Below are 23,113 nucleotides of genomic sequence, written 5' to 3' on the forward strand. Positions count from 1 at the left end.
CTCCGCCCTCCCATTGGCTAGGCTGCTCGCGACCCCGCCCCCGAGGAACCAGAGCCGGGGCCCGGGAGGCAAGGCCAGCCCCAGGGGAGGAGCCTTAAAGAGCCCGCAGCCCCAGCAGAGAAGGTGCCCTGTGGGCCCGGAACCGGCAGCGGAGGCACTTGCACTCGGGCAGGTACACGTTAGAAACTTTATTCTCTGGAGGCTGGGGCAGACTGAGAGCAGGGCTGGGGTCACCCCTTCTCCGGCTCCTCCGGGATCCCCTCCCGGTTGCTCTTCTGTAACCCCAGCTTAGGATTCTGGGCTGACTGCCTCTTGACTGACCCCCGACGGCTGAACAGGGATAGCCGCCGCCACAGCACGGTGATCAAAAGGCTTTCATTCGACCTCCGATTCCCGCGGTCCTGCGGGTCCTCACCGATCCCTTCGAAGCCTGCGGGGATGACGAGGCCACTGAGCTCTGCTCTACCCTCCCCCGTCCAACCTCCTGGACGGTCCCCATCGGGGCAACCCCTTCTCCCATTCCCTGGGCCCCGTTGGTGTGTCTTGGGTCCCACCTTCGCCTTCCTCCGACTCGGTCTCCTTGGCCCGCTCATCGGAGGTCTGAAAGTCCTTGTCTTGGCAGCAGCCCATAGCCCCGAGCGGCCCGGAACTCCGTGCCACCCACGCCAGCCCTCCAGCCTCTTGTGCCTGGCTTTTGTGACGTCAGATATCCCACTGCACCAGCGATGGGAGCAGTCACCCCTCTTTCCTTTCTCCCATCACAAAAGGCTCAGGGTCCTCGTGGGTGTTGAGCTGTTTATTTACAAAATGAGGGCAGGCTCTTCAGGGGCTGGTGGACCCAGGCCGCTGCTTTTTTCTTCGTCTGGTTTGGAGAGCCCCTTGGGTCCGCTCCAAATCAGGGAGCTTCCGCTTGGCAGCTGCCTCCAAGGAGGCCCAAAGTTCATCTGTCTCTGTGTCTTCCAGGGGTGCCTTTTTGGGCTCCTGGGGCTCTTGGGGCTCATCCTGGTGAGTGGAAGAAAACTTAGAGGAATGAGGGGTACAGTAACAGATGGACAGGGAAGGAGGATCTAGCTGGGAAATAATCACTTTTATTTCCTGCTCCCACCCACTATGCCCATCCACGCTCCTGTGTCAACCCTTGGCAGTAATCCTGTTAGGACTGTTAACTATTAACACTCCTCGGAGAACTTAAGTAACTTGGCAGACAAGCGCAGTTCCAGGTCTGTGTTCCAGCTGCAGCTTTTTTCTCTCCCCAGGGAAATGCTCACATCTGTGCCCTTGCTCCCACATTCCTAGACCCAAATGCTTACCTCCCAGTTATCCCTGCCTGACAGGAGAAGGCAGTTCAGTTGAGACTTCAGATAAACCTGCAAAAGATCAGGGGTCTTGAGCCAAGCACACTGAAACAGAAATATGGATGGGGACACAAGGCGGCCAGATCTCACCTTATGCTCTAGGCCCCGTGGATTCCGGATCCTGTGTACCCTCAAGACTCTGTCCAAGCCACAGGAGGCTAGCAGGGGCTTTGAAGGGTGGCACTGTAATCCTCGGACACTGCCCGCCAACCCCTTCAGACAGCCCAGTAAGCGCCCTGGGGAAGGAGGGGGCACATCAGCACAAGCAGGCCAGCCAACAACCATTAAATATTTTTTTGTTGTTGTTTTTAAAGTTTTTATTTATTTGACACAGAGAGAGAGAGAGGGATCACAAATAGGCAGAGAGGCAGGCAGAGAGAGAGGGGGAAGCAGGCTCCCCGCTGAGCAGAGCCCAATACGGGGCTTAATCCCAGGACCCTGAGATCATGACCTGAGCTGAAGGCAGATGCTTAACCCACTGAGCCACCCATGTACCCCCCTGTTAAATGTTTATTTTGTTTTGTTTTGTTTTGAGAGAGAGAGTGAATGCTCATGTGCAGGTGGGGCAGAGAGACAGAGAGAGAATCTTAGGCTCCACGTCCAGTAGGGCCTAGGGCTCCAACTCACAACCCTGAGATCATGACCTGAGCCAAAATCAAGAGTTGGATGCTTAACCAAGTGGCCCACCCAGGTGCTCCAACTGTCTCAATCACTTTATGTTTCAATATTTATTCCTCAACATAGTGCTGGGACAGGAGTTATTATTGAGATCTCCATTTTACGTGTGAAGGACCTAGAAGTCACAAGGAGTCGAAGTAACTTGTCCAAGATCCTATAGCTTCTGGGGAAATCAGGATTTGAACCCAGGCAACAGGCTCCTGAATGAGGGCTCAACCACTCTAGCGCACCCCGAGACGGAATCCTGCCTTTCCTCCCACCCCTTGCCCTCCCGCAAGGCTCCCTGGTCCACTTACCTTGCCGAAGGTCGATTTCTGCCAGCTGCCCGTGAGTGTTCCCTACGATCACTGAACTGAGAAGACCAGAGGCAGGTGGGGTCAGCAGGAACCTCCTGGAGTCCTCTCTGAGCACCCCCTCTTGTCCTCTCAATACTTACTTGGCCCCAGGAGTGAGGGTCATGGCCGTAAGTGGGTACTCTCCATAGGTGGCCTCTAGGACGGGCCGGCGCTGGGGGGAGGCTGGATCATAGACACGGACCTGGAAGACACGGGGCGTCACAAGAGCTCGGCCTCCAGCTTCTCCACATCGTTACCCCCTCCTTCACCCACCGCTTTCTTGTTTATGACCTACTCTTAGAGAAACTTTCTCATTTGAAATGTACCTCCCCTTCTCTGAATGTCAGTGGGGAGTGGGCAGAGGAGACCTGCTCAGGAGCATGGACGGACAGGGCTGAGGGAAGAGGTCCCCCAGGCTGGGAGGGGGCAGCATTCCCATGGGCCACACGTGTGAGCATTCCATCCCTCTAGACTCCCATCTTGGGACGACAAAGTAAGCCAGTCCCACTGTCAGAGTACTGAATTTCAGAGAAATTTAGCCTAAACAACAGAGGAGAGAGGAAGCCCTCAGGGTGTGTTTTGAACGGAGCCATATCACCAAGATCAGATTTCCTTATGCAGGAGTAAAGGAAATGAGACAAATACACTGACCCAGTCCTGCCTGGGTCTTAGGACTTCAAATGAGGCCAGCTGTAAAGATCCCCAGTTAGACCCTCACTCCCTTCCTCCCTCCTATAAAGCCGAGGAACTGGAGGCTGGAGAGGCAAGTGTCAGGCCTGGGTCTCAAAGCAAACCAGAACCTGCATCAAGATCAGAATCCAGTTCTCTTGATGCCCAGTGTCCTCCCATCACACCTGTATCCTGTGTTCCTACAGTGAAAGGGGCATGATCTTCTGTCCTCCCTTCCAGCTGGGAAGCGAAGGAAGGCCCACCGTCCAGAACACACATCCTAGGAAGCACTAGAAGATCACTGGCTCAGCCACAGGACTGGGATGGATGGAGGAAATGCTGCCTCTGAGAACTCAGGGACAGAGCCTGGTGAGAACGGAAGCTGTGCCAAACGATGAGGGATGAGGACTGAGCCTGGACAGGGAGGCTGTTTCTCCAAGAGGCCGCTGGAGCCCAGGACGGGCCAGGGGCGAGATGGTGCCTCACCTGGTGGTACCCTGTGCAGGTGACAAGCTTCTGAGACTCAGGCAGGAACTGTATGTCCTGATCCCAGATGGGAACCCGCAGGTCAAGCCAGTCGTTCCGTACCTGGTCGGGGGTGGGTAGATGGGTGACAGGTTGTGGGAGGCTCAGATGAGGCCCTTTCCTTCAGCCCTTCTGCATCATCCCCTAAAGCCGATCCCATCTGGTCGTCTCTGACTCAGTCAGTGGCCTCAGCCTCCCTGGACCTCAGCCCCAGCCCCTCCCACCCCCATCACTTACGTTCTTGGCCCTGAACACAGGCTCCTCAGACCCCTGTAGGTCCCACACCTTCAAAGCATTCTCTTTCCCGCCCGTGGCAATCAGATGGGGGTGTGCCGGGTCTTGGCGCATCCTACACACCCCAGGACCCACACTCAGTTCCAGGAGCTGAAAAGAACAGATGAGAGGGGAGATGAGAAGCAGTTCCAGAGATGATAATCTTCCCCCAAAGCCCTCACTTGGTTCCTACAACAAGTGATTCCTGGCCCCCATCTTCCCCAACCATCACCAGCAAGGCAAGGTCAGAGGCTTACTTACTGGGTCAGAGGATGCCTCTTTGTCATTGTCACGCCAGACACGGACAATCCCAGACTCCACACATGTGATAAAGGTGCTGCAGGAAGAGAGAGGATAGAGTTAGGTTAAAAAAAAAAAAAAAGGTGTACAGGTCTTCTCTGGGCCCCAGTCAACCGACCCACCCCCAGATTCACATTAATGAGATTTTCTCCTTTTAGGTCTGTCATTTAATATCCTCGACGAAGGGAGGGGTTATCAGTTTTGGAAGTGAGGAGACTGTAGCTCTGAGAAATGACAAGATCTGCCCACACAACTAAACGTCAGAACCGGAGCTGGAAATAAAGTCTGTGACACTCCAAAGCAGAGGGCCTCTGCTATTCTGCAGCTACACCTGGAGGCACCCGGCTCTGCTGGTCTTTCTCAATCTTCATTGGGTCACCAGGAGTCAGGATCAGTAGTCCTGAAAAGACTGAAGTGGGACAGGTCTAAATTTAGGGTCTGGCCGAAGTCAACCACCAGCTTCTTCTCTCCAGTTCCCAGTTCAGGGCTCCAGACACTAAATGTTGATCTCTCCCTCCCACGAAGCCCAAGCAAGTTCCTCCCAGGCTCTGGAGAGCCGGAGCCTATGTTCTCTCCCTCATCGGCCCACCTTCTCCACCTTGCTGCAGGCTGTGTCATTTGCCCGGGTTGTGGCGACAGCCTCCCAACTGCTCTTTCCAGTCCATTCTCCATACCCCTCCTTGCTCAAAATCCAATACCCCCACCACCTGCAAATCACAAGTGCAAATCTCAGCCTGGCTCTGAAAGCCTTTTCCATATCATCTCTACCTACCTTGCCCATTTGTATTAAAATGCATCCTCAGCTTCAACTTCCAAATGCTGTTTATCTTTCCCAAAATGTGGTGTAGCCCGACACCATCATGCCCAGGCAGTATCTTCTTTCTAGAATGCTCTTACCCCTTTCTCTTCCTGTCAAAATTCTGCCCATCCTTCATGGCCCTGTGCAAATGTCTCACCCACGGAACTTCTAGATCTCACATGTCAAACCACCACTAAACCTACACAGCCTATTCACAGCCTTATCCATCTTTGAAAGAAAGCTAGGCCAGGGGGCACCTGGGTGGCTCACTCCTTGGGCGTCTGCCTTCAGCTGGGTCGTGATTCCAGGGTCCTGGGATCGAGCCCTGCGTTAGGCTCTCTGCTCTGGTGAAAGCCTGCTTCTCTCTCTCCCACTCTCTCTGTGTTCCCTCTCTCACTGTGTGTCTGTCAAATAAAATCTAAAAAAAAAAAACAAAAAAACCCCCCAAAAAACTAGGCCAGTTACCTAATCGCTAGCACCTTCCTGTCCTTTACCTTGGGAACTTCATATTGTTGGCTGTTGTTCGTGTCTGTTTTCAAACATACTCAACCCGGGGCGCCTGGGTGGCTCAGTGGGTTAAGCTGCTGCCTTCGGCTCGGGTCGTGATCTCGGGGTCCTGGGATCGAGTCCCGCATCGGGCTCTCTGCTCAGCAGGGAGCCTGCTTCTCTCTCTCTCAAACATACTCAACTGTTAAATGACTTGCTCAGGGTCATGCAAAAGGCTACGAAGCCAGGATGCAAAACTCTTGCGGATGCAAACTCCACGAAGGTTGGTACTTCATGTGTCTGGTTTACCTGCAGCCCTTGCATTTCGCCCAACGACTGTTACTCAGCAGGTGTTCAATAAATGCTTGTTATAGACAGGACGCAGGTCCCTGTCACCCAGCCCCGGCCCGTATCACCAGGGGTTGACCGTCATTATTCGGCTTTCCTGCGGGAGCCTCCATGCTGAGCGTTCATCGAGGGGTTCGGTCTTACCCGTCGACCTGGGCGAGGCCTCGGAACGTGCCCTCTCCGCCAGGGCAGTGCTTCTGGCCCTGGAATCGGCCTTCCTCGGTGCTGAAGTACTTCACCGTTCTGTCGGCGCAACCCACCAGGATCTGCGAGCAAAGGAGAGCAGGATGGCGATCAAAGCGAGGCTGCCTTATTTGGCTCCCCAGCTCGGGGCCGAAGGGCGGCTGCTCACCTGAGTCTCGCCTCCCGCGCCCCAGCACAGGGCGCTCACCGCCTCCTCGCGCCGCGGCTGTCCCGCCGCCGTGAAGTTCGCCGCCTGTTTGCGCTGAAGGTTCACCCCTGCGGGAGGCGGGTGTCAGTCGCGCCGCGGTCGCGAGCGGGGAATACCTCCCACTTCCCGACGCCGGGCCCAGCCACCCACCTTTCAGGATCCCGGTCTCCGTGCCCACCCACACATGATTCCAGCGTGCCCCTGCAGCCGCCATAACGGAGCCCAGCGGCCCACGGCTCGGACTTCCGGCGCAGTTATTACGTCATCCGCGCGCGCCGAGTGGTCTGGGGAGGAAGCCCTCTCCGGGAGTTTAAGGAACCGGAAGAAGAGAACCTAGCTGGTTCGTTAGGTGGAGTTTGCAGCTTTTGATGTCGCGGTCGTGAATTTGAGACTCCAAGTTTCGTGTCGAGATGACTCAAAACAAAAACAAAAACAAAACAAAGCAAGAACCTGGAAGAGTAAAGATCCCCTAACTGCGACAGCTGGTTTCGCTTTACGAAGACGAAATCTGGAGGTACTTGTGATCTGAAGACTAACTTGACAGTTTTGCTCTCGGAGTGGAAGGCATCCTGACCGGACCGCGTCGCCTGGCGGAGCCAGGCCTAGTGCGTCTCCCCCCTCCATAGCAGCATGCACATCTGGTTTTCCGTACAAGAGAAGAAGGAAGAGCGCACTTCAGAAACAATTCAAATCACTAACGAGGCTCATGGCTTCAACCTCGAGTATAAAAGACACAAAAGGAAGAAAGATGGGGAAATTGAACCCGACGAACTTAAAACAGAAATCCGGAATGTGGAGGTGGGGGCGTCGTTTTTCTTTCCTCCTATTGAGGTTTGGGGATGGTAAAAATCAGCTCCAGCTGAGAGTAAAAGTCTGCAAAATTAAAACTATTCCTCCCAGGGACAAACGGCTACTATACAGTGTCATAAGAGCCCCTTCATTGAGTGACTGCTGTTTCCTTACAGAGAGATTTTTGTTCTCTGAAATTAGAGAACCAGAAACTGAGATTATATCCGTGAGAATAAGAAGATCCCACTCTTGCCTGCACAGAGAAGCAGCCTTGGTTTGCAGCTCAGCTGCAGAGCTGCTGGTGAGAGTTCTGAGCATCACATTCCACATTTATCTTAACGTTGTATTACCGAGGAAACAAGCGCCCTGGGTCTACTTCACAGTCCGCGCCTGAGACTGACCTCCTCGCGTCCCTCTGCCCTTGCAGACTATCACATTAAATTAAACCTAAATTCCCATTTGTCTTTAAAATCCTACATTTTGGGACATCTGGGTGGCTCAGTCGTTAAGCGGCTGTCTTTGGCTCTCAGGTCATGATCCTAGAGTCTTGGGATGATGGAGCCCCGCATCAGGCTCCCTGCTCAGTGGAAAGCCTGCTTCTCTCTTTCCCACTCCCCCTGCTTGTGTTCCTTCTCTCGCTGTGTCTCCCTCTGTCAAATAAAATCTTAAAACAAAAATCCCACACTTAAATCCTTTATTTTGTGACATATCCTCTGTTGTGCAGTTTCTCTCGTTATCGGCTTAGACTAGTCGGGGCGACCCAATGATTTGTTTATAGGATAAAATGGAAACCTAAGGGAAAAACGAACGAAGCACTCCCCACAACGCCAACAATTTGTGAATCACAAGAAGTACACTTACTTTAATAAGAGTAATGCCGGCGCGTAAAGTGCAATAGAAATCGTTATTCCAGGGGCGCCTGGGTGGCTTAGTGGGTTGAGCCTCTGCCTCGGGTCACGATGTCAGGGTCCGGAGATAGAAGTCCCGCTTAGGGCTCTTTGCTCAGCCCTCAGTTCTCTACCTACTTATGATCTGTGTCTGTCAAGTAAATGAAATACATTTTTAAAAAATTTCTATTACAGGGGCTGCCTCAGGATCGGGGTCAAGATCCCGGGCTCTACCCAGCAGGGAGCCTGCTTCCCTGCCTACTGGTAATCTCTTTCTGCCAAATAAAATGAAAAAAAAAAAAAAAAAAAAGAAGAAAAAAAGTATTATAAAACGCCCTACACGCAACAGAAGGCAATGTTCTTTATAATAGATTAAACGCTTTGCTATTTTTTGTACCAGAGTTAATTCCCCCAAGGGGGGTGCACCGTTCCTGGAAGTACTGCAATACCAGGTCGATGCGTGGAGTGGACGGAGCAAGCTCCTATTCCATCTCCTAGTTCCAAAAATCCATTTAATATATTGTCCTCGGATAGAGGACGTATCAGATATTAAACTGATAAGAACAGATACTACACTTGATCTTAGCCAAAAGGCCGAGAAGCGATACCAAACTTTCTCGCTCCCCGCAAGCCTTATCTTTAGTATATCTTTTACGATTATGGTAACTTTGATGGTATAAAGATTAGATCACTTTTCAATGTGCAGTACTTCTAAAATTCAATTTTCCATCATCTTACTTTATAATAACAGCTACATTTTTTTAAAAAAGGCCAAAATTTTGTTCTTTACTTCTTTGCCTCCTGGTTAGCTCTCGGTATGTTTTACATAATCCCGCCCCTATACTGTTTTTACTTTTTGGGGATTGGTCCACATACAAGTCGGGTGGCAACGTGGGCGTGGCCTTTCCCCCAGCGACTACCGCGTCTGTGTCAGAGCAGGTTACTCGCGCATGTGCGGAGAAGGTCGCTCTTAGTGGGTCGAAGACGGTGTGGCGGCTGCTAGCGCTCCTCTCCCGCGTCTTCATTTTTTGTGGCTGTGGCTCCCAGGCACAGGCTTTGGAGATCGAAGAACCGAATTGGTTCTTCACGCTAGTTCGTGACTTGACAACATGGGGCGCGTTGAACGGGGACTCACAGTCCAAGCGATTGCAACTTCCACCCCCAACACACTTCCACTTTGCGGTCTGCACCATCCGTCACCCACCGTGGGCCCTTCGCAGAGGGGAAAAGGGGCCCCGAGAAAGGCCTTTCGTACGGGAGAAAGAGGGTGCGGCCAGCGTGGATAAAACGTAAATGAAGCAGTTCTTTTGTAGGCTCCAAGCAGTTGGGCTGTATGAAAGGGATTGAGATCAGGCCAGGGCTGAGAAGGGACCTCGGTCCCGTTTCCTTAGAAACTATTAATATAAATGTGGGACGATCTGTCCGAAACCTCCTTATCAAACTCTACACCCCGCCTGGAAATAGAGACCGAATCTCTGAGTCGAAGGGACTGGGTGGGGACTTAGGTTCTCACTGATATATCGGCTTTTAATTAGCAAAATGTCTGTGATGGATGATTTTAGAGAACGGGGTTCTCAGCAGTGTGTCCCCGATGTTAATAAACAGAGGCAGTTTCACGGGTCCCCATAAGTAAACTCAGAGCCTCCAAGGAGGGGCTGCATTAAGAGGGTGTGGCCAGTAGAACAGTACCCCCAACCCAGAGGCCCAGGTCCTGGTTTTCAGGACCTCACAATGTATTACTTTGCATGGCAAAAAGTACGTTGCAGATCTGGTTAAATTAGGGTTTGGGAAAGGAAGAGTTTATGCTGGATTATCTGGTGGGTGCTTGTGATCACAAAGGTCCTTATCAGGGATAGGAGGAGGCAGCGTCAGAGTGAGGCCGCATGGAAACATGGATGAGGCATTGCTGGCTTTGAAGATGGGAAGGGGGTCATCAGACGGATGTGGGCGGCCTTCCAGAAGCTGGAAAAGGTAAGGAAACAGATTCTTCTTGAGCCTCCAGAATGGAATGCAGCCCTGCCAACACAGCTTGATATTTGCCCTGTTGGATCAGTTTTGAACGTTTTGGACATCTGATTTCCACGACTGTAACATAACAAGTTGTTTAAAAAGTCTGTGATAATTTGTTACAACAGCAGTAGAAATACAGGGGCAAAAGCAAAATTGTTTCTTTTCTAAAAATTTTTTAAATTTATTTGAGGGAGAGGTCACAAGTAGGCAGAGAGGCTGACAGAGAGGGGAAAGCAGGCTCTGCGTGGAGCAGAGAGCTGGATGCCGGGCTCCATCCCAGGACCCCCAGTTGAAGGCAGAGGCTTAATCCACTGAGCCACCCAGGCGCCTCCAAATTGTTTATTTCAATCTCAACCTTCTTCAAATTCTGCAAGACCCAACCTGGGGCAGGCCACAGCCCCCTGAGTAGCCTTCACCTTCTGCCTAAGTTACAGACAGAGCAGCCCAGAGCGCAGATTTTGGGGGTGGGCTTTGGGGGGTGGGGGGCAGTTCCCCAGGCGAGGCTGCAACACAACAGCCCTGTTCCTCTTCTGTAGCCAAGTGGGGAGTGTTTCCTTCACAGTGTCTGCTGTACTAGCCCTTCCTATCTAAGTCAGGACACTGATAGCACAGGTGCTGTAAGATCAGAATTACATTCTCTCTTGGGAGGCTTTTTGTCCATTTGTTTATGCTTATTGAGCAGACACTCTACAATGATAAAATCAGATGTGGCCCTTGCCTTCATGAGTTCACAGTCTACTGGGGAAAAGAGGGGTTAGAATCCTGGGATCCACCAGGCAGGAGGAGGGGACTTGGGCAGGGGTGGCTCTGATGACAGAGGTGGAGGGAGTGGGGGAGTTCACAGAGAATGCCTTCATGACAGGCTTTGACGACAGGCAAAGTGAGGCCAAGGGAAGAACATTCTTTCCATGTGCATACATTGTAAACATAGTTGATGCTTTATTTTCATGAAACCAATAGTGTAAAAATTGTCACATAATAATCAAAGACTTATGACATTTCCCTCTTCCATTTTACATTCCCCCCACTTTTTTTTTTTTAAGATTTCATTTATTATTTGACAGCTTGAGATCACAAGTAGGCAGAGAGGCAGGCAGAAGGAGCGAGGGGGTGGTGAAGCAGGCTCCCTGCTGAGCAGAGCCCAGTGCCGGGCTTGATTCCAGGATCTGGAGATCATGACCTGAGCAGAAGCTTAACCCACTGAGCCACCCAGGTGCGCTGCCTTAGTTTCTTAAAAAACTTCTTAAAAAAAAAAAAAAAAAAAATTTTGAAGCTGGGGGAGTTGGTAACAGGTGAGGGTCTCATGCAGACTCCATGCCAAGCAGAGCCCATAGCCTGGCAGGGCCAATCCCAAGATCCGAAGACCAGGACCTGAGCCAAAATCAAGAGCCGGACACTCAACGGACTCCCAGGAGTCCCTAGGCTGCCCTAGAGTTCTGACACAGTATGCACACTTTTTTAAAATTTACCTATGGATGGGAATCCCTTTTTTCATCATTTGGTATCCATTCTTTCATTCTGAGTGAGATGTTCAATATGAAACTATTTCTGTCAACCAGAACTGCCTGTGGGATGGGGATGGAGGTTGGTAAGTGTGCAGACTTGAGGCTCCGGGTGTAGGCAACTATGCAACTGCTCTGAAGATTAACAACACACATAACCACCCCCCCCCCACACACACACAACCAGAGCTTCTGCTTTGATAATTCCCTTTACTGTTCTTCATCCCCAAGGCCAGCCTGCCTAAGGACAATTAAAAAGCAAGACTTGGGGGCCCTGGGGTGGCTGTCAGGCCTTGGGAGTCCTGGGATCCAGCTTATGTTAGGTCAGCACCCAGTGGAGAGTCTGCTGAGATTCTCCCCCACCCCTGGCACACTGAAGTATCTTAAAAGAAAAAAAAAAAAAAAAGTGAAGATTTGAAATTATCAGGTACATGTGGGGACAGGGAACCCAACTGAGTGAGATTATAAATTCTCAAGTGCCCATTCACATATCTTAACTCCCACTTTCTAAATGCCCAGATACAATGGCACACGTAGACAGAAAGTGGATATTCAGTGCAAATCACATTCATGTACGTGTTCACGGAATACCCCACCAGATGTCCTGAATGAACAGAAGGGATTTCCCACTGAAAGAACAAATGCAAGGAGGGGTGGCGGGGTGGTTGTCAATTAAGCATCAGCCTTAGGCTGGGTCCTGACTCCAGGGTCCTGGAATCCAGCTTCCTGCTCAGCAGGGGTTCATGACCTGAGCTGAAAGCAGACATATAATTGAGCCACCCAGGTATCCTCAGTTGACAAAATTTTAAGTAGGTTCCATGCCCAGTGTGAAGCCCAACACAGGCTTGATCTCATGACCCTGATTCATCAAGCTGGATGCTTAAATTAACTATCCGGGGGCCCCTGAGTCACCTCCATAAAGGAACCCAGAGAATTCCAGAAAAAGGGCATGTAGCAATCCCGGGTTTCACTACAGGAACAAAAATGCAAGGGCTGTAGGCCTGATCCTACAGGAAAAGATGCCACAGAAACCATGCTGAAGTTTTGTGTGCAGAAAAGTGCAGCGAAACACCAAAATCTGACACTTTTTTTTAGTCTAAGGGATCCTTGATGGTCACGCCCCACCGGCTCCTAGTGCCTCAGGTAAGCCTGCTAAAGTCATCACCCAAACCCATTCCACACAGTATGGCATAGCAGTTGACGGTGGGGAACCGTAGATCTACTGAGGTTCCCTGAACAATGCTCCCCCCCCACGCCAGACCACAGTAGGCAACCTGCCACACTAAACAATGCTGACAAGGGCAAATTTCCCAAGATTACTTCCTTCTGCTCCGCCAGACACTCAAAACACATGAACAACAATAAATGTTAAACTTTTATTTAGAAAGGTTTAAACAACTGTATGCTCACTTCCACTAGGTTGTAAAAAAAATGACCTGAAAACTTCCTTTTGATATTCCTGAAGAATTGGATTCCTGTAGAGGGGGAAGAAAAAAAAAAAAAAGGTGAAATTTTCTTTCTAGGTAATAATGTATGTAATATGTTCACCCTACCCTTTAAACTAGTTCACCTTAAAAAACCTTCCTCCAGGCATACCTTTTCTGCTTATCTTTCTCTATTAAATTCTAAACACCAACATTTAAATAGACACTAACCTAGGATACAGGCCTTGTTCTTTCTTCAGACCTGGAAAACAAATACATTCAACTTCAACAAGAGATTTATCACTCTTTCCCATATTTAGAACCCACTTATGATCCCTCAGACAGTTCCTTCTGGAACAAGTTTCCTCTTTTCCCCCAGCCAGCCCCAGTGGGTTCACCTTTACAGGCTCTGGGACTAGGACAGGAGGTAGGACATGTGACTGTTTCTTCACTGGGAAGTTCTAGTTTGGGCCACCCCGCACCTAGATTTACTCACCTCTGACTTTGACTGGAGCCCAGGAGAAAAATGGCTCAGGGTTCCTGCAAAAGAATAATTGAGAACTAAGCCTCTCAATCATCCCTAGGGGTCTCTGCTGCTTAGAGCAAAGGCTTTTTGAGTTTCAGCATGCATATTTTACAGTAACCACCAGGTAGTCCATGAACTTCCTACTGGCTTAAATGTCACTTGATAAAACTTTTCCACTGCTGTCACTTCATTTTAAGACAAGCTCTCAGCTCAGAAAATACCTTTCAGTCACAGTGATCAGACTGGGGCGGTATTGAATTCATCACTGGTGAGGGGGAGCTTGTTGTGCAGTGGTTCAGAATGGTCAGAGACAAGAGACAAGACTCCGCAGTAAGCCAGTCATGTCTTCTTATAGCTACCCAAGAAAAATGACACCCAACACACACACACCCCCACAGACCCAAAAACACCTGACAAATTTTATACAGCAGCTGAAAGACAGTGTTACAAAGGCATTTACCTCAAGTCACTCTTGGGCTCCACAAAACGTACTGGACCTGAAACCGTTAAGACCAGAATCAGTAATGCTTACCTCCAACAAAAATTGTTCCCACTTAAAATTACCATTCCTAGGAGAATCAGACTTCCGAGTCTCAACAGCAAGCCATCAGCCGAACGAGATTCCATGTAAGTCATCATGCATTTAGGCCCTCAAAAGGCTTTTTTTTTTCTACCTGATATGCTCCACGTACTACATATATAAACAACTCACCTTTGAACTAGCAAGCAGGTTATGGGTAGCAGCACCTAGAAAAATGACAAAAGTGTAGGTGTATAAAAAGCCTTTCCACATAGCATCCCTCTGCTCCTGCCTTCACCAGTTTCTCAGGTGTTCACTTATTTTCATTGTGTAAGTCATAGTGAGCTAGTTTGATTCATCACAGAAACTGCCTATCTGGGGCATGAACCACAGACATTAATCGACTAACCTGTTAACTCTGGAGGCTTTGGGGTAACACACAGGAACAAGCTGCTTCTGAATGAGAAAATTACAGAATCAGTAAAGGATCTAAAACAGCCCAGTCCATCCTAACTATGGTTAACAGATTCAAGCTAAAAAAATGCTACTGACAGGCATATGCTGTACCTCAGACAGTTCCTTATGGAACAAATTCTCATCCTCTCTCCCAGTTAGCCCCAGTGGGTTCACCATTACTGGCTCTGGGGCTATGACTGGGGTAAGACAGGATGCTTGCTCTCCTCACTGGCACATACTCTGCCAAGCCACAACCACTCAGGTTACAAGTACTCACCATCCTTAACACTTGCCAGGAGTTCAACGATGGGCAGAGTCTTGAACATCTAGAGGAAATAGATCAAGGGACCCCTGGCTGGCTCAGTCCATGCAACATGTGACCCCTGGGCTTGAGGTCATGAGTTTGATCCTCACGTTGGGAATGGAGTCTACATAAAATAAAAACATATCTCTGGTCACAACAAAAACAGCCACGATGATAAAAACCATCCTTTGGATACTGATCTCCTATACATGCATATTTATTACAGTACTGTCGGAAGCTACTTACCATATCACAGATAAATGTATCACCCTCAGGACAACCTGCAAAAGGGGAACAAACAGTTACCTAAAAATACAAAGTGGAATAAAGTTTCTTCGTTAACAAAAACTGCCATCAGAACTCTAACATGCTATTAATTGTCGCACCTCACAGAGGATCAGCATATCTATTCAAATCATCTGACAGTTGACATGGGTGAGGGAGAGCACACCCTCCCAAGAACTCTACTGTTGGGCTGCTCTCCCTCCACAGCAAAATCATTCCAAGAAGAACAAGCTGGAAGGAGCAAAAAGGCAACATGGCTCCACTGCCCATTTGCTCTCCTGGTTGTAGGCATAACCGAGAGGACACTCCAATCCCCCATTTCAACAGTTTAATTACCTGTATTCACCCAGGCAGACCGTCGGGTTCCTCAGGCCTAGTAATGAGATGCTAGAGCAGAAAAGAAAGGCATGATGATGTACCCAGGAAGAGTCGCTCACAGACCCTGGAGTACTCCCCGCCCACTTCTCAGCAGGAAGATGACATCACTTTAAGTTCAGCCATATGCTTGTCTTTTTTATATTCATCATTGAGTGGTCAGCACAATTTGGACGAGAGCAAACCCCACCAGACCCCATGCCCACCCGCACCTGCAGAAATCGCCTCATACCCACCTGGAGCATCACAGTGAGGCCTAGTTCGCAGGGATCAGGGGACAGGTCTGGTCTCGCCCTCAAACCTCTAAGGTCTTTAGAGCCGAACCGCATCTGAAAGTAACAGAGGAGCACCCCTCACTTAGTGCCGTACCTCGCAGTCCGTCTCACGTTCGTGCCCTAACCCTTCCGGGCCGAAACCCCACACGTCTGCTGCAGGGCGGTGCTACTCAGTTTTTATGTTTTCTCCACTGAGCCATCAGAAAGAGAGAGTTCAAGTTAAGTATCATCCCCGTAGCACCCCCCCGGGGGCCTGCGTCAGCTGCACAGCAGAGAAACAGCGGGAAAGGATGACCACGAACACCTACCCACGCAAGTCGGCTCTTCTCCATTCTGCGGCGTTCAAAGGTGCGCCCGAACCCTGCAGACAAAGGGACATTAAATCCACACCCATGACTTCACGTTCGCTTTGTCTTCCGGAGCTGCGACTGTGCTGGGCTTGGGCTGAGCGAGGCCCGTCTACTCAGAGAGTCTTATCCTCACGGAGCTCAGTACAGGTCTGTGAAAAGGTTCTCATCACAGAGAGGGCCGCCGCCACGGCCCGCCGTCGCCATTTTGTCCTTTACAAAGCTCGGCGGCGGCTCCGCGAATTCAAGGCCATGGCCAAGATTTTAACCCTCCCGCGCCAACCAGTAAACCCAGCCTAACACCCTCAAGCGTGCTTCGCTCACTTGACTTAAAAAAATAATGCAAGGAAAGTAAGCACTTACCGAACTCCGTGGAAAAATGAGACCGAAAGCCTCCCGCGAGATGCTTAAATACCACCTCGCAGAGGCCCACGGGACTTGTGGGAGGGACTATAGCGGACGCAGGCGTATAGAAAGAGGGCGCGCGGAGGGGGAAAAAAAAAAAAAAATGAGAGCGCGCGCGAGCCCGGGGAATTGTGGGTAGAGAATTCCCGGGAAGGCGGGAGTGCTGTGCGCACCCGCAGGAGCTGGGGCGGGAAAAAAGACGCGCATGCGCTTTAGGGAAGGGCGCGGTCGGCTTTGTGGTTATGGTTGGGGTCTGTACCGCTACATTTTTCTGGGACCAGGACGCCGAAGCCGAGGCTTCGCACCTGTGGTGGGCGACGCTCTGCTTCGGTCACCGGTGCCAGCACCCCCTGACCCCCCCCCACACCCCCTAAACCGGTGTGTAGGCTCTGCCTCCACAGATCCCGAACCTCCTGAAGCCTCGACCGTTGTCATCTCGGTCCCGCGCCTGCCGCCCAGCGTCCATTGCAGCGCTGGGGCGCAGGGTTTTTGCATAGCGGGTGGCTGTGGGGAGGTCCTTTGTATGGAGCCATTTTGGTAAAGTGAATCAGGCTGTAAGTGCTCCGTTTGAGCCTTCCGACAGGGTCTGATTTTTCCTGAGCTGCCACCTGTGACCTGCTGTCTAGTCCGCTGTCGTTGGAAGCTTGGCTTGTAGTTGAGCCAATGTTCGCTATCCTTGGAAGCACCGTTTTAAGCACACTACACGACTTGATTACTTTAGTTCTCCCAAATCCCAAGAGAGCCCCATAACTAGCCCCATTTTATAGATACGGGACCCTAGATGCAAGGAGTTCTTACAGAGGGGCTTGCAACTCTCACCTGATCCTCAAGGTGGTTCCAGTCACCTCTAGACCATTAGGACCAACTAGCTTGGTTCATCAGCAATTTGCGGTAAGTAGTCGGTATACTTGCCGGTTTCAGAAACATGGACTAAGCTCTGACTGTGTGCTCCTCTGTGTGACCTCACCTAACGCTGCAACCCGGGCAGGAAGCTATTAAGGTAATGTTACAGGTGAGGAACGTGAGGTCTAGGGAGGTTAAGTAACTTGCTGCGTGTTACCCATTTAAGAGATAATCAGAGCCAAGCAGGCTGTCTGATTCCATGCCGGCACATCTGACCACTAGGCTTTACGACTCTCATCTTAGAGTTACTGCTCAAGGTAGTCAGGGAGCAGGCAAATGCACAGGAAACAAATGGAATGATCCCAGGGCTCTGTTTCTCAGTCTGTTTGTTTGTTTGTTTTGTTTTGTTTTGTTTTGTTATCTCCCCTTCCCCAGGAACCTTAAGAAGACATTTCCCTCTCCAGTCCCACTCATGAAATTTTAATACCACTGTTATGCTGTATATTTGCTTATGTTCCATGGCCCTTTGAAGGGCCAGAAACCTCTTTAATATCTAAGATTTTTCCGTCTCTCCCCCTGCCAAATCAACTGTCACTCTCAGGGGCAACAGTGTCCCTATGTGTGTCCCAGGGTACCCTAACAAGTATTCATAACTGAGAGAATTCCAGTTTGAATACATTTAGGGACTGAAATAAATTTATTTATTCAGCAAATATTAATTGCTTGCTCAAATACATGGTTGAAAAATTATAACAAAGTATATAGAAGATGTGGGGGTAAATGACTGACTCAGTTGAAGGAGTCGCTGATTCTTGATCTTGGGGTCCTGAATTCAAGCCCCACGTTCAGTATAGAGATTACTTAAATAACTAAAAAATGCCTGAAGTATTTTACATATGTGTGTTTGTGTGTGTGTTTTGTGTATGAAACAGTTAAACTATGAACAATTCAGAAGGTCCACAGTAGGCAGAAACAATATAGAGGGGTTGTGTGTGGAAATGGGAGTTGGGAAATGCTTTATGGAGTGCCTAGGCCTTGAAGAGTAGATTAAACAGACTACAGGGGTGGGGGTAGATGGGGATTCCAGTTAAAATTTGAGCACAGGGAGCACCTGCATGGCTCAGTCGTTAGGTGTCTGCCTTCTGCTCAGGTCATGATCCCAGGGTCCTGGCATCGAGCCTTAGGTGGGGCTCCTTGCTCAGCGAGGAGCCTGCTTCTCTCCCTCCTGCTGCTGCTCCCCCTGCTTGTGTTCCCTTTCTCGCTGTCTCTCTGTCAAATCAATCAATCAATCAATAAAATCTTAAAAAAAAAATTTGAGCACAGGCTTGGAGCTGGAGCAGAAAGGAAGTGTATGAGTGTAATTCATGAATGATGGGCTGGAGGGGAATCGTAGAATATAAAGCTGGAAAAGATTTCCTGGGGAAGGCCAAATGAGGAGGGTCTGGAATGCAAAGATTATATGAACCGTAGATGATGAGGGGAAAAAGATGAAAGTTTTTGAGCAGGGAGGTGATAGGAAACTGAGAGAGAAGATGGAGACAAGGACATTAATTAGATTGTCCGAGTAGTTTAGTCAACAGGGAAGTGGATTCTGTACTAACAAGTGCACTGGCAATGGGAATGTAAAAAGGGGATTTAAGTCAGGGATCTCCAACTGACATATGTGCAGATTTGTAAATAATGCCCCTAAGTGATATGAACTGGTGGGGACAGTGGCAAACTAGGCCGCTTTTTAGCCCAGTTGGTTGTCGCCTTGCTAAAATAGTGTCTCTGGGGGTGCCTGGTGGCTCAGTGGGTTAAAGCCTCTGCCTTTGGCTCAGGTCATGATCCCAGGATCCTGGGATCGAGCCCCGCATTGGGCTCTCTGCTCAGCAGGGAGCCTGCTTCCCCCTCTCTCTCTGCCAGCCTCTCTGCCTACTTGTGATCTCTCTGTCAAATAAATAAATAAAATCTTTAAAATAGTGTCTCTGTGTGAAAAATCTAACCAAGAGGATCCAAAAATCCAGAACTGTTTATTAATTTGTCCATTTTATTATTTTTTTAATAAAAATAATTTTTTATTTTATCCGGCACCCATGAGTAGGATTTTTGAAACAGAATTGGGGAGATTTTGTGTATGTCAAGGGGAGACTGAAGTTTGGTGGAAATAACGCAAGTTTCATTATCCACGGAATAAACACTGATTTTTTTTTCCTATGGATAAGAAAGGAGATTGTTCTGGAAATGAAGAATGTAGTAGTCACATGAAATGAAACTCTGTGTGTGTGTGTGTGTGTGTGTGTGTGTGTGTGTGTGTAAATACATTTACTTGGCCAGGATCAAAAGGCTTGGGTGTCAAGTAATGAGAAATGGGAACAATGAGATGAAACAATTAGCAGAGGGTGTTAATGTTATTATATTAACATCCAGGGCTCCTGGGTGGCTCAATTGGTTAAGGCTCTGACTTCAGCTCCAGCCATGGTCTCACCGTCAGATGTGGAACCCTGCCTCCAGCTCCCCGCTCAGTGGGGAGTGTGCTAGAGGTTCTCCGGTTCTCTGCCTCTCCCTTTGTCCCTCCCTGCCCCGTGCTCTCTCTCAAATAAATAAACAAATCTTAGAAAAATATTAATATCCATTAACTGCTTCCCATGGCACCCGGGGAAGGTAGTATAGTAAGTGCTTTATGTGAAGTATTACCTCAGTTGGAAAATAATTTTTGGGTGCTTGGGGGGCTCAGTCAGTAGAGCCTGCGGTTGGGGGGTTGTGAATTCAAGCCCCACTTTGGGTGTGGAAACTACTTGGAAACAACGACAACAAAAACCTCATCCCTGGTTTACAGGTAAGAAAACTGGAGCACCTGGGTGGCTCAGTGGGTTAAAGCCTCTGCCTTCGGCTCAGGTCATGATCCCAGAGTCCTGGGATCGAGCCCCGCATCGAGCCCCGCATCGAGCCCCGCATCGAGCCCCGCATCGAGCCCCGCATCGAGCCCCGCATCAAGCCCCGCATCAGGCTCTCTGCTCAGCAGGGAGCCTGCTTCCTCTTCTCTCTCTCTCTCTCTCTCTCTCCCTCTCTGCACCTACTTGTGATCTCTCTCTGTCAAATAAATAAAACCTTTAGAAAAAAATGAAAGAAAACTGAGTATTAGATCGTTACTCACCCAGGGACACAGAGCTACTGTGGTTGAGCTGTGATTCAAACCTGGTCTCTACTTTTGACCCTGTTAAAATTTTTTTGCCTTTTTCCAAAAATTGGAGAGAGGCCAAAGTGATTGCTCGGCGTCCTTCTGATGCTGTAAAGTGAGCCAACACATCTTCGGGGTTATCTGATTTTCTAGGGAGTGTGTCCTTTTTTTTGACTTCCTATTTGCTCTTGATTTGGTTATTTTATAATTCTGTGATATCCTTGTGTGACATTAGCCAGTTTTATTTTTTTTATTAGCCAGTTTTATATCTACTTATGAACAAATTCATATCAGCATTCTTGACTGATGGATTTGAAAATACTCCTTTCCTAGAATTCTCCTTTGAACCAGTCTTAAATCTTATTTGTTCTCTCATTAGTAGGTTGCATAAAATCTTTCTTTTTAAAAGGTTTTATTTATTCATTTAACAGAGAGAGAGAGAGAGTGAGTGAGTGCATATGCAGGGAGAGAAGCAGAGGGAGACAGAGAAGCAGGATCTCTGCGGAGCAGAGAGCCTGATCCAGGGCTCCATCCCATGACCCGGAGATCATGACCTGAGCTGAAGGCAGATGCTTAACCAACTGAGCCACCCAGGCACACCTTTCCTGTGGTTTTTACAACAAATTTTATCTGGCTCCCTGGATCTGGTTTCCTCCCTTTTAATCAATCCATTCTCTACCTTATAGCAGGGAGATCTTTCCAAATAAAACATTTGTGGTCAAGTCTCACTTCTCGGCTCATAATCCTTCAGTACCCTTTCATAGTCTTTAGGCTAAAGACCAGGCCATCAATATAGCGGTCAAGACCCTTGCTTTCCTTGCCAGTTTCTTTCTTTTCTTTTCTTTTCTTTTTTTTTTTTTTAAACCTCCTGTTCTCTCCCCAAGCCTGATTCCACCCTGCCGCCCATTGTAACTCTTTCAGGTTCAAGATCATGCCTGTGGAAATCATCGTTATATTCTTATTGCCTGGAAGAATGCAAGACACTAAGAAGGACTCAATATTTTAGTTAATCTCCGTAAATTTCGAATGACCTTTTTCCAGCTCCAATTCATTGCGCTACCGGTGGAATGAGCTCCTTGCTTAGGGCTCCGGCGAGTTCGCTCAGGGAGCAACCCTGCCCCCAGGTGGCTACGAGAGGTACTGCCTCCCTAAAGGGAGGAAGAGGTTATGCAAGTAACCGCGGCTCTGCTAGGAATCGGGAGACCCGCCCGCAACGTCAGTGGAGAAACAATCAAAGTTTGAAACCAGAATTATCTGGATTGTGGTGAAGCATGACCTTGGGAAGCAATAGCCTGGTTTCAGGGAGATGAGGATGTTGAAAAGTATAACGACGGGCTCGAGTGCGGTGTTTGTCGACCCGAGGGAGGAAGGTTTGGGACGGAAGGGATGATGGAGGGTTGATCCCGGTATTAGCGAGTCTCGGCCTTTTGGCTAAGATCAAGTGTGGTATCTGTTCTTACCAGTTTAACATCTGATGCGTCCTCTCTCTGAGAACAATGTATTCCACTGATTTTGGGAGTGGGAGCTGGAATGGGAGCTTGCTGTGCGTACTCCACGCATCATTTCCCTGGTCCCTGGGTGTTGAACAGGGTTGATGTACTTGGAGTTGGATTAACCTCACATCAGGTGTCCCGCCTGGGAAGAAGAGCTACCACAGTGGGAAGGACAAAGAGAAATCTCTGAAACTGCCCAGTCCTCATTCCAGGGATGTCTTTTCTTCCCATTCTCTTCTTAACCCCTTGCACTCTGGCTCCGGTACTGGCCCCTCCACCAAGGCCACTACTGATCTTACTCACTTAATCCCAGAAGATACTTTCATCTTTTATTTTTTTTTAATAAAATATTTTTAAAAGATTTTATTTATTGGAGAGAGTGAGAAAGTGAGAGACAGAACATGGGCAGAGGGGAGGGTCAGAAGGAGAGGGAGAATTAGATGTCTTGCAGAGCAGGGAACCCAATGCAGGGCTTGATCCCAGGAGCCTGGAATCGTGACCTGAGCCGAAGTCAGACATTGAACCGACTGATCCACCTAGGTACCCCCTGCCCCCTTTTAAAGTAATCTCCACACCCAACGTGGGACTGGAACTCAGGACCCCAAGACCAAGAGTCACATGGCCCACCATGGAAGCAGCCAGGTGCCCCAATACGTTGTGCCTCTTGGCCTCTCAGTAGCATTTGACCCTGCCTTTCTTTTCTTTTCTTTTTTTTTTTTTTAAGATTTTATTTATTTATTTTACAGAGAGAGATTACAAGTAGGCAGAGAGGCAGGCAGAGAGAGAGAGGAGGAAGCAGGCTCCCTGCCAAGCAGAGAGCCCGATGTGGGACTCGATCCCAGCACCCTGAGATCATGACCTCAGCGGCTTAACCCACTGAGCCACCCAGGCGCCCTTGACCTGCCTTTCTTCCTGAAGTTGCTCTCCATCCTTGCTTTCTGATACCCGGCACTCTCCTGGGTCTCCTCTTGCTTCTTGGCCATTTTTCACGCTCTATCCCTACACGTTCTTCAGGGTTCTGCCCCAGTCCACTTGTTTTCTCACTCACTATGCTCTGCCTAGACCAACTTACCCAGAATCTTAGCCTCATTTACCATATACATATGCTGCCATGTCCCCAACATCGTCTCAACCCAGGATCTCCTGACTGCACACCTTTGTATCTAACGGTCTGCCGGACATCTTCACTGGGATGGCCCATAACCTGTTCAGCTTGTCCAAAACTGAATTCATCATCTTTTCCTACCAATCTGTTCCTTCTCCAATGGGCCCTCTCTTGCTCAGTGGTCTAAACCAGGTGTGGTCATTATCTCCAGTGTTGATAAACTGTAAGTGGTCTCCAGCCAAAGACTT

General features: G+C 49.3%; 2 protein-coding genes and 2 long non-coding RNA genes across 6 annotated transcripts; 1 reads left to right on the forward strand and 3 right to left on the reverse strand.

Annotated features, from left to right (window-relative positions):
* Positions 1–70: 70 nt before the first annotated feature.
* LOC309873134 lies at positions 71–4,944 on the forward strand. The gene is made up of 2 exons (XR_014316198.1): positions 71–172; positions 4,294–4,944. It is a non-coding gene; the product is annotated as an uncharacterized lncRNA (long non-coding RNA).
* Positions 174–702, reverse strand: TEX54 (testis expressed 54). The gene is made up of 2 exons (XM_082748176.1): positions 555–702; positions 174–430 (listed from the first exon to the last, which is right to left on the reverse strand). The coding sequence occupies exons 1-2, from the start codon at positions 628–630 to the stop codon at positions 231–233; spliced, it is 276 nt and encodes a 91-aa protein (XP_082604302.1). The 5' UTR covers positions 631–702; the 3' UTR covers positions 174–230.
* On the reverse strand, positions 782–7,950 carry WDR74 (WD repeat domain 74). The gene is made up of 11 exons (XM_082748167.1): positions 6,310–7,950; positions 6,121–6,227; positions 5,913–6,034; positions 4,097–4,172; positions 3,800–3,946; positions 3,524–3,625; positions 2,470–2,570; positions 2,330–2,385; positions 1,446–1,591; positions 1,311–1,367; positions 782–1,002 (listed from the first exon to the last, which is right to left on the reverse strand). The coding sequence occupies exons 1-11, from the start codon at positions 6,371–6,373 to the stop codon at positions 823–825; spliced, it is 1,158 nt and encodes a 385-aa protein (XP_082604293.1). The 5' UTR covers positions 6,374–7,950; the 3' UTR covers positions 782–822.
* Positions 7,951–12,709: 4,759 nt separating this feature from the next.
* LOC309873175 lies at positions 12,710–16,255 on the reverse strand. Of its 3 annotated transcripts, XR_014316205.1 has the most exons (12): positions 16,223–16,255; positions 15,821–15,873; positions 15,474–15,566; positions 15,199–15,249; positions 14,824–14,858; positions 14,551–14,701; positions 14,227–14,273; positions 14,010–14,044; positions 13,758–13,794; positions 13,268–13,311; positions 13,003–13,033; positions 12,710–12,822 (listed from the first exon to the last, which is right to left on the reverse strand). It is a non-coding gene; the product is annotated as an uncharacterized lncRNA (long non-coding RNA). The 3 variants fall into 3 exon arrangements; XR_014316206.1 differs by lacking the exon at positions 16,223–16,255 and having other exon boundaries at positions 15,821–16,217; XR_014316207.1 differs by lacking the exons at positions 13,003–13,033; positions 16,223–16,255 and having other exon boundaries at positions 13,254–13,311; positions 15,821–16,217.
* Positions 16,256–23,113: the final 6,858 nt, after the last annotated feature.

The sequence above is a fragment of the Mustela nivalis genome (genome assembly GCF_964662115.1).
Source record: "Mustela nivalis genome assembly, chromosome: 9".
Classification (NCBI taxonomy): domain Eukaryota; kingdom Metazoa; phylum Chordata; class Mammalia; order Carnivora; family Mustelidae; genus Mustela; species Mustela nivalis.

What these genes read in the sequence shown, in the direction of transcription:
- TEX54 (XM_082748176.1), bottom strand. Translation starts at nt 630, where the DNA reads ATGGGCTGCTGCCAAGACAAGGACTTTCAGACCTCCGATGAGCGGGCC. An exon ending in CGAGTCGGAGGAAGGCGAAG is followed by an intron (nt 431 to 554) that starts GTGGGACCCAAG and finishes TCATCCCCGCAG; the next exon opens with GCTTCGAAGGGATCGGTGAG.
- WDR74 (XM_082748167.1), bottom strand. Translation starts at nt 6,373, where the DNA reads ATGGCGGCTGCAGGGGCACGCTGGAATCATGTGTGGGTGGGCACGGAG. An exon ending in AGAAATCGACCTTCGGCAAG is followed by an intron (nt 1,592 to 2,329) that starts GTAAGTGGACCA and finishes CTCCTTCCCCAG; the next exon opens with GGCGCTTACTGGGCTGTCTG. An exon ending in CACGGGGCCTAGAGCATAAG is followed by an intron (nt 1,368 to 1,445) that starts GTGAGATCTGGC and finishes GATCTTTTGCAG; the next exon opens with GTTTATCTGAAGTCTCAACT.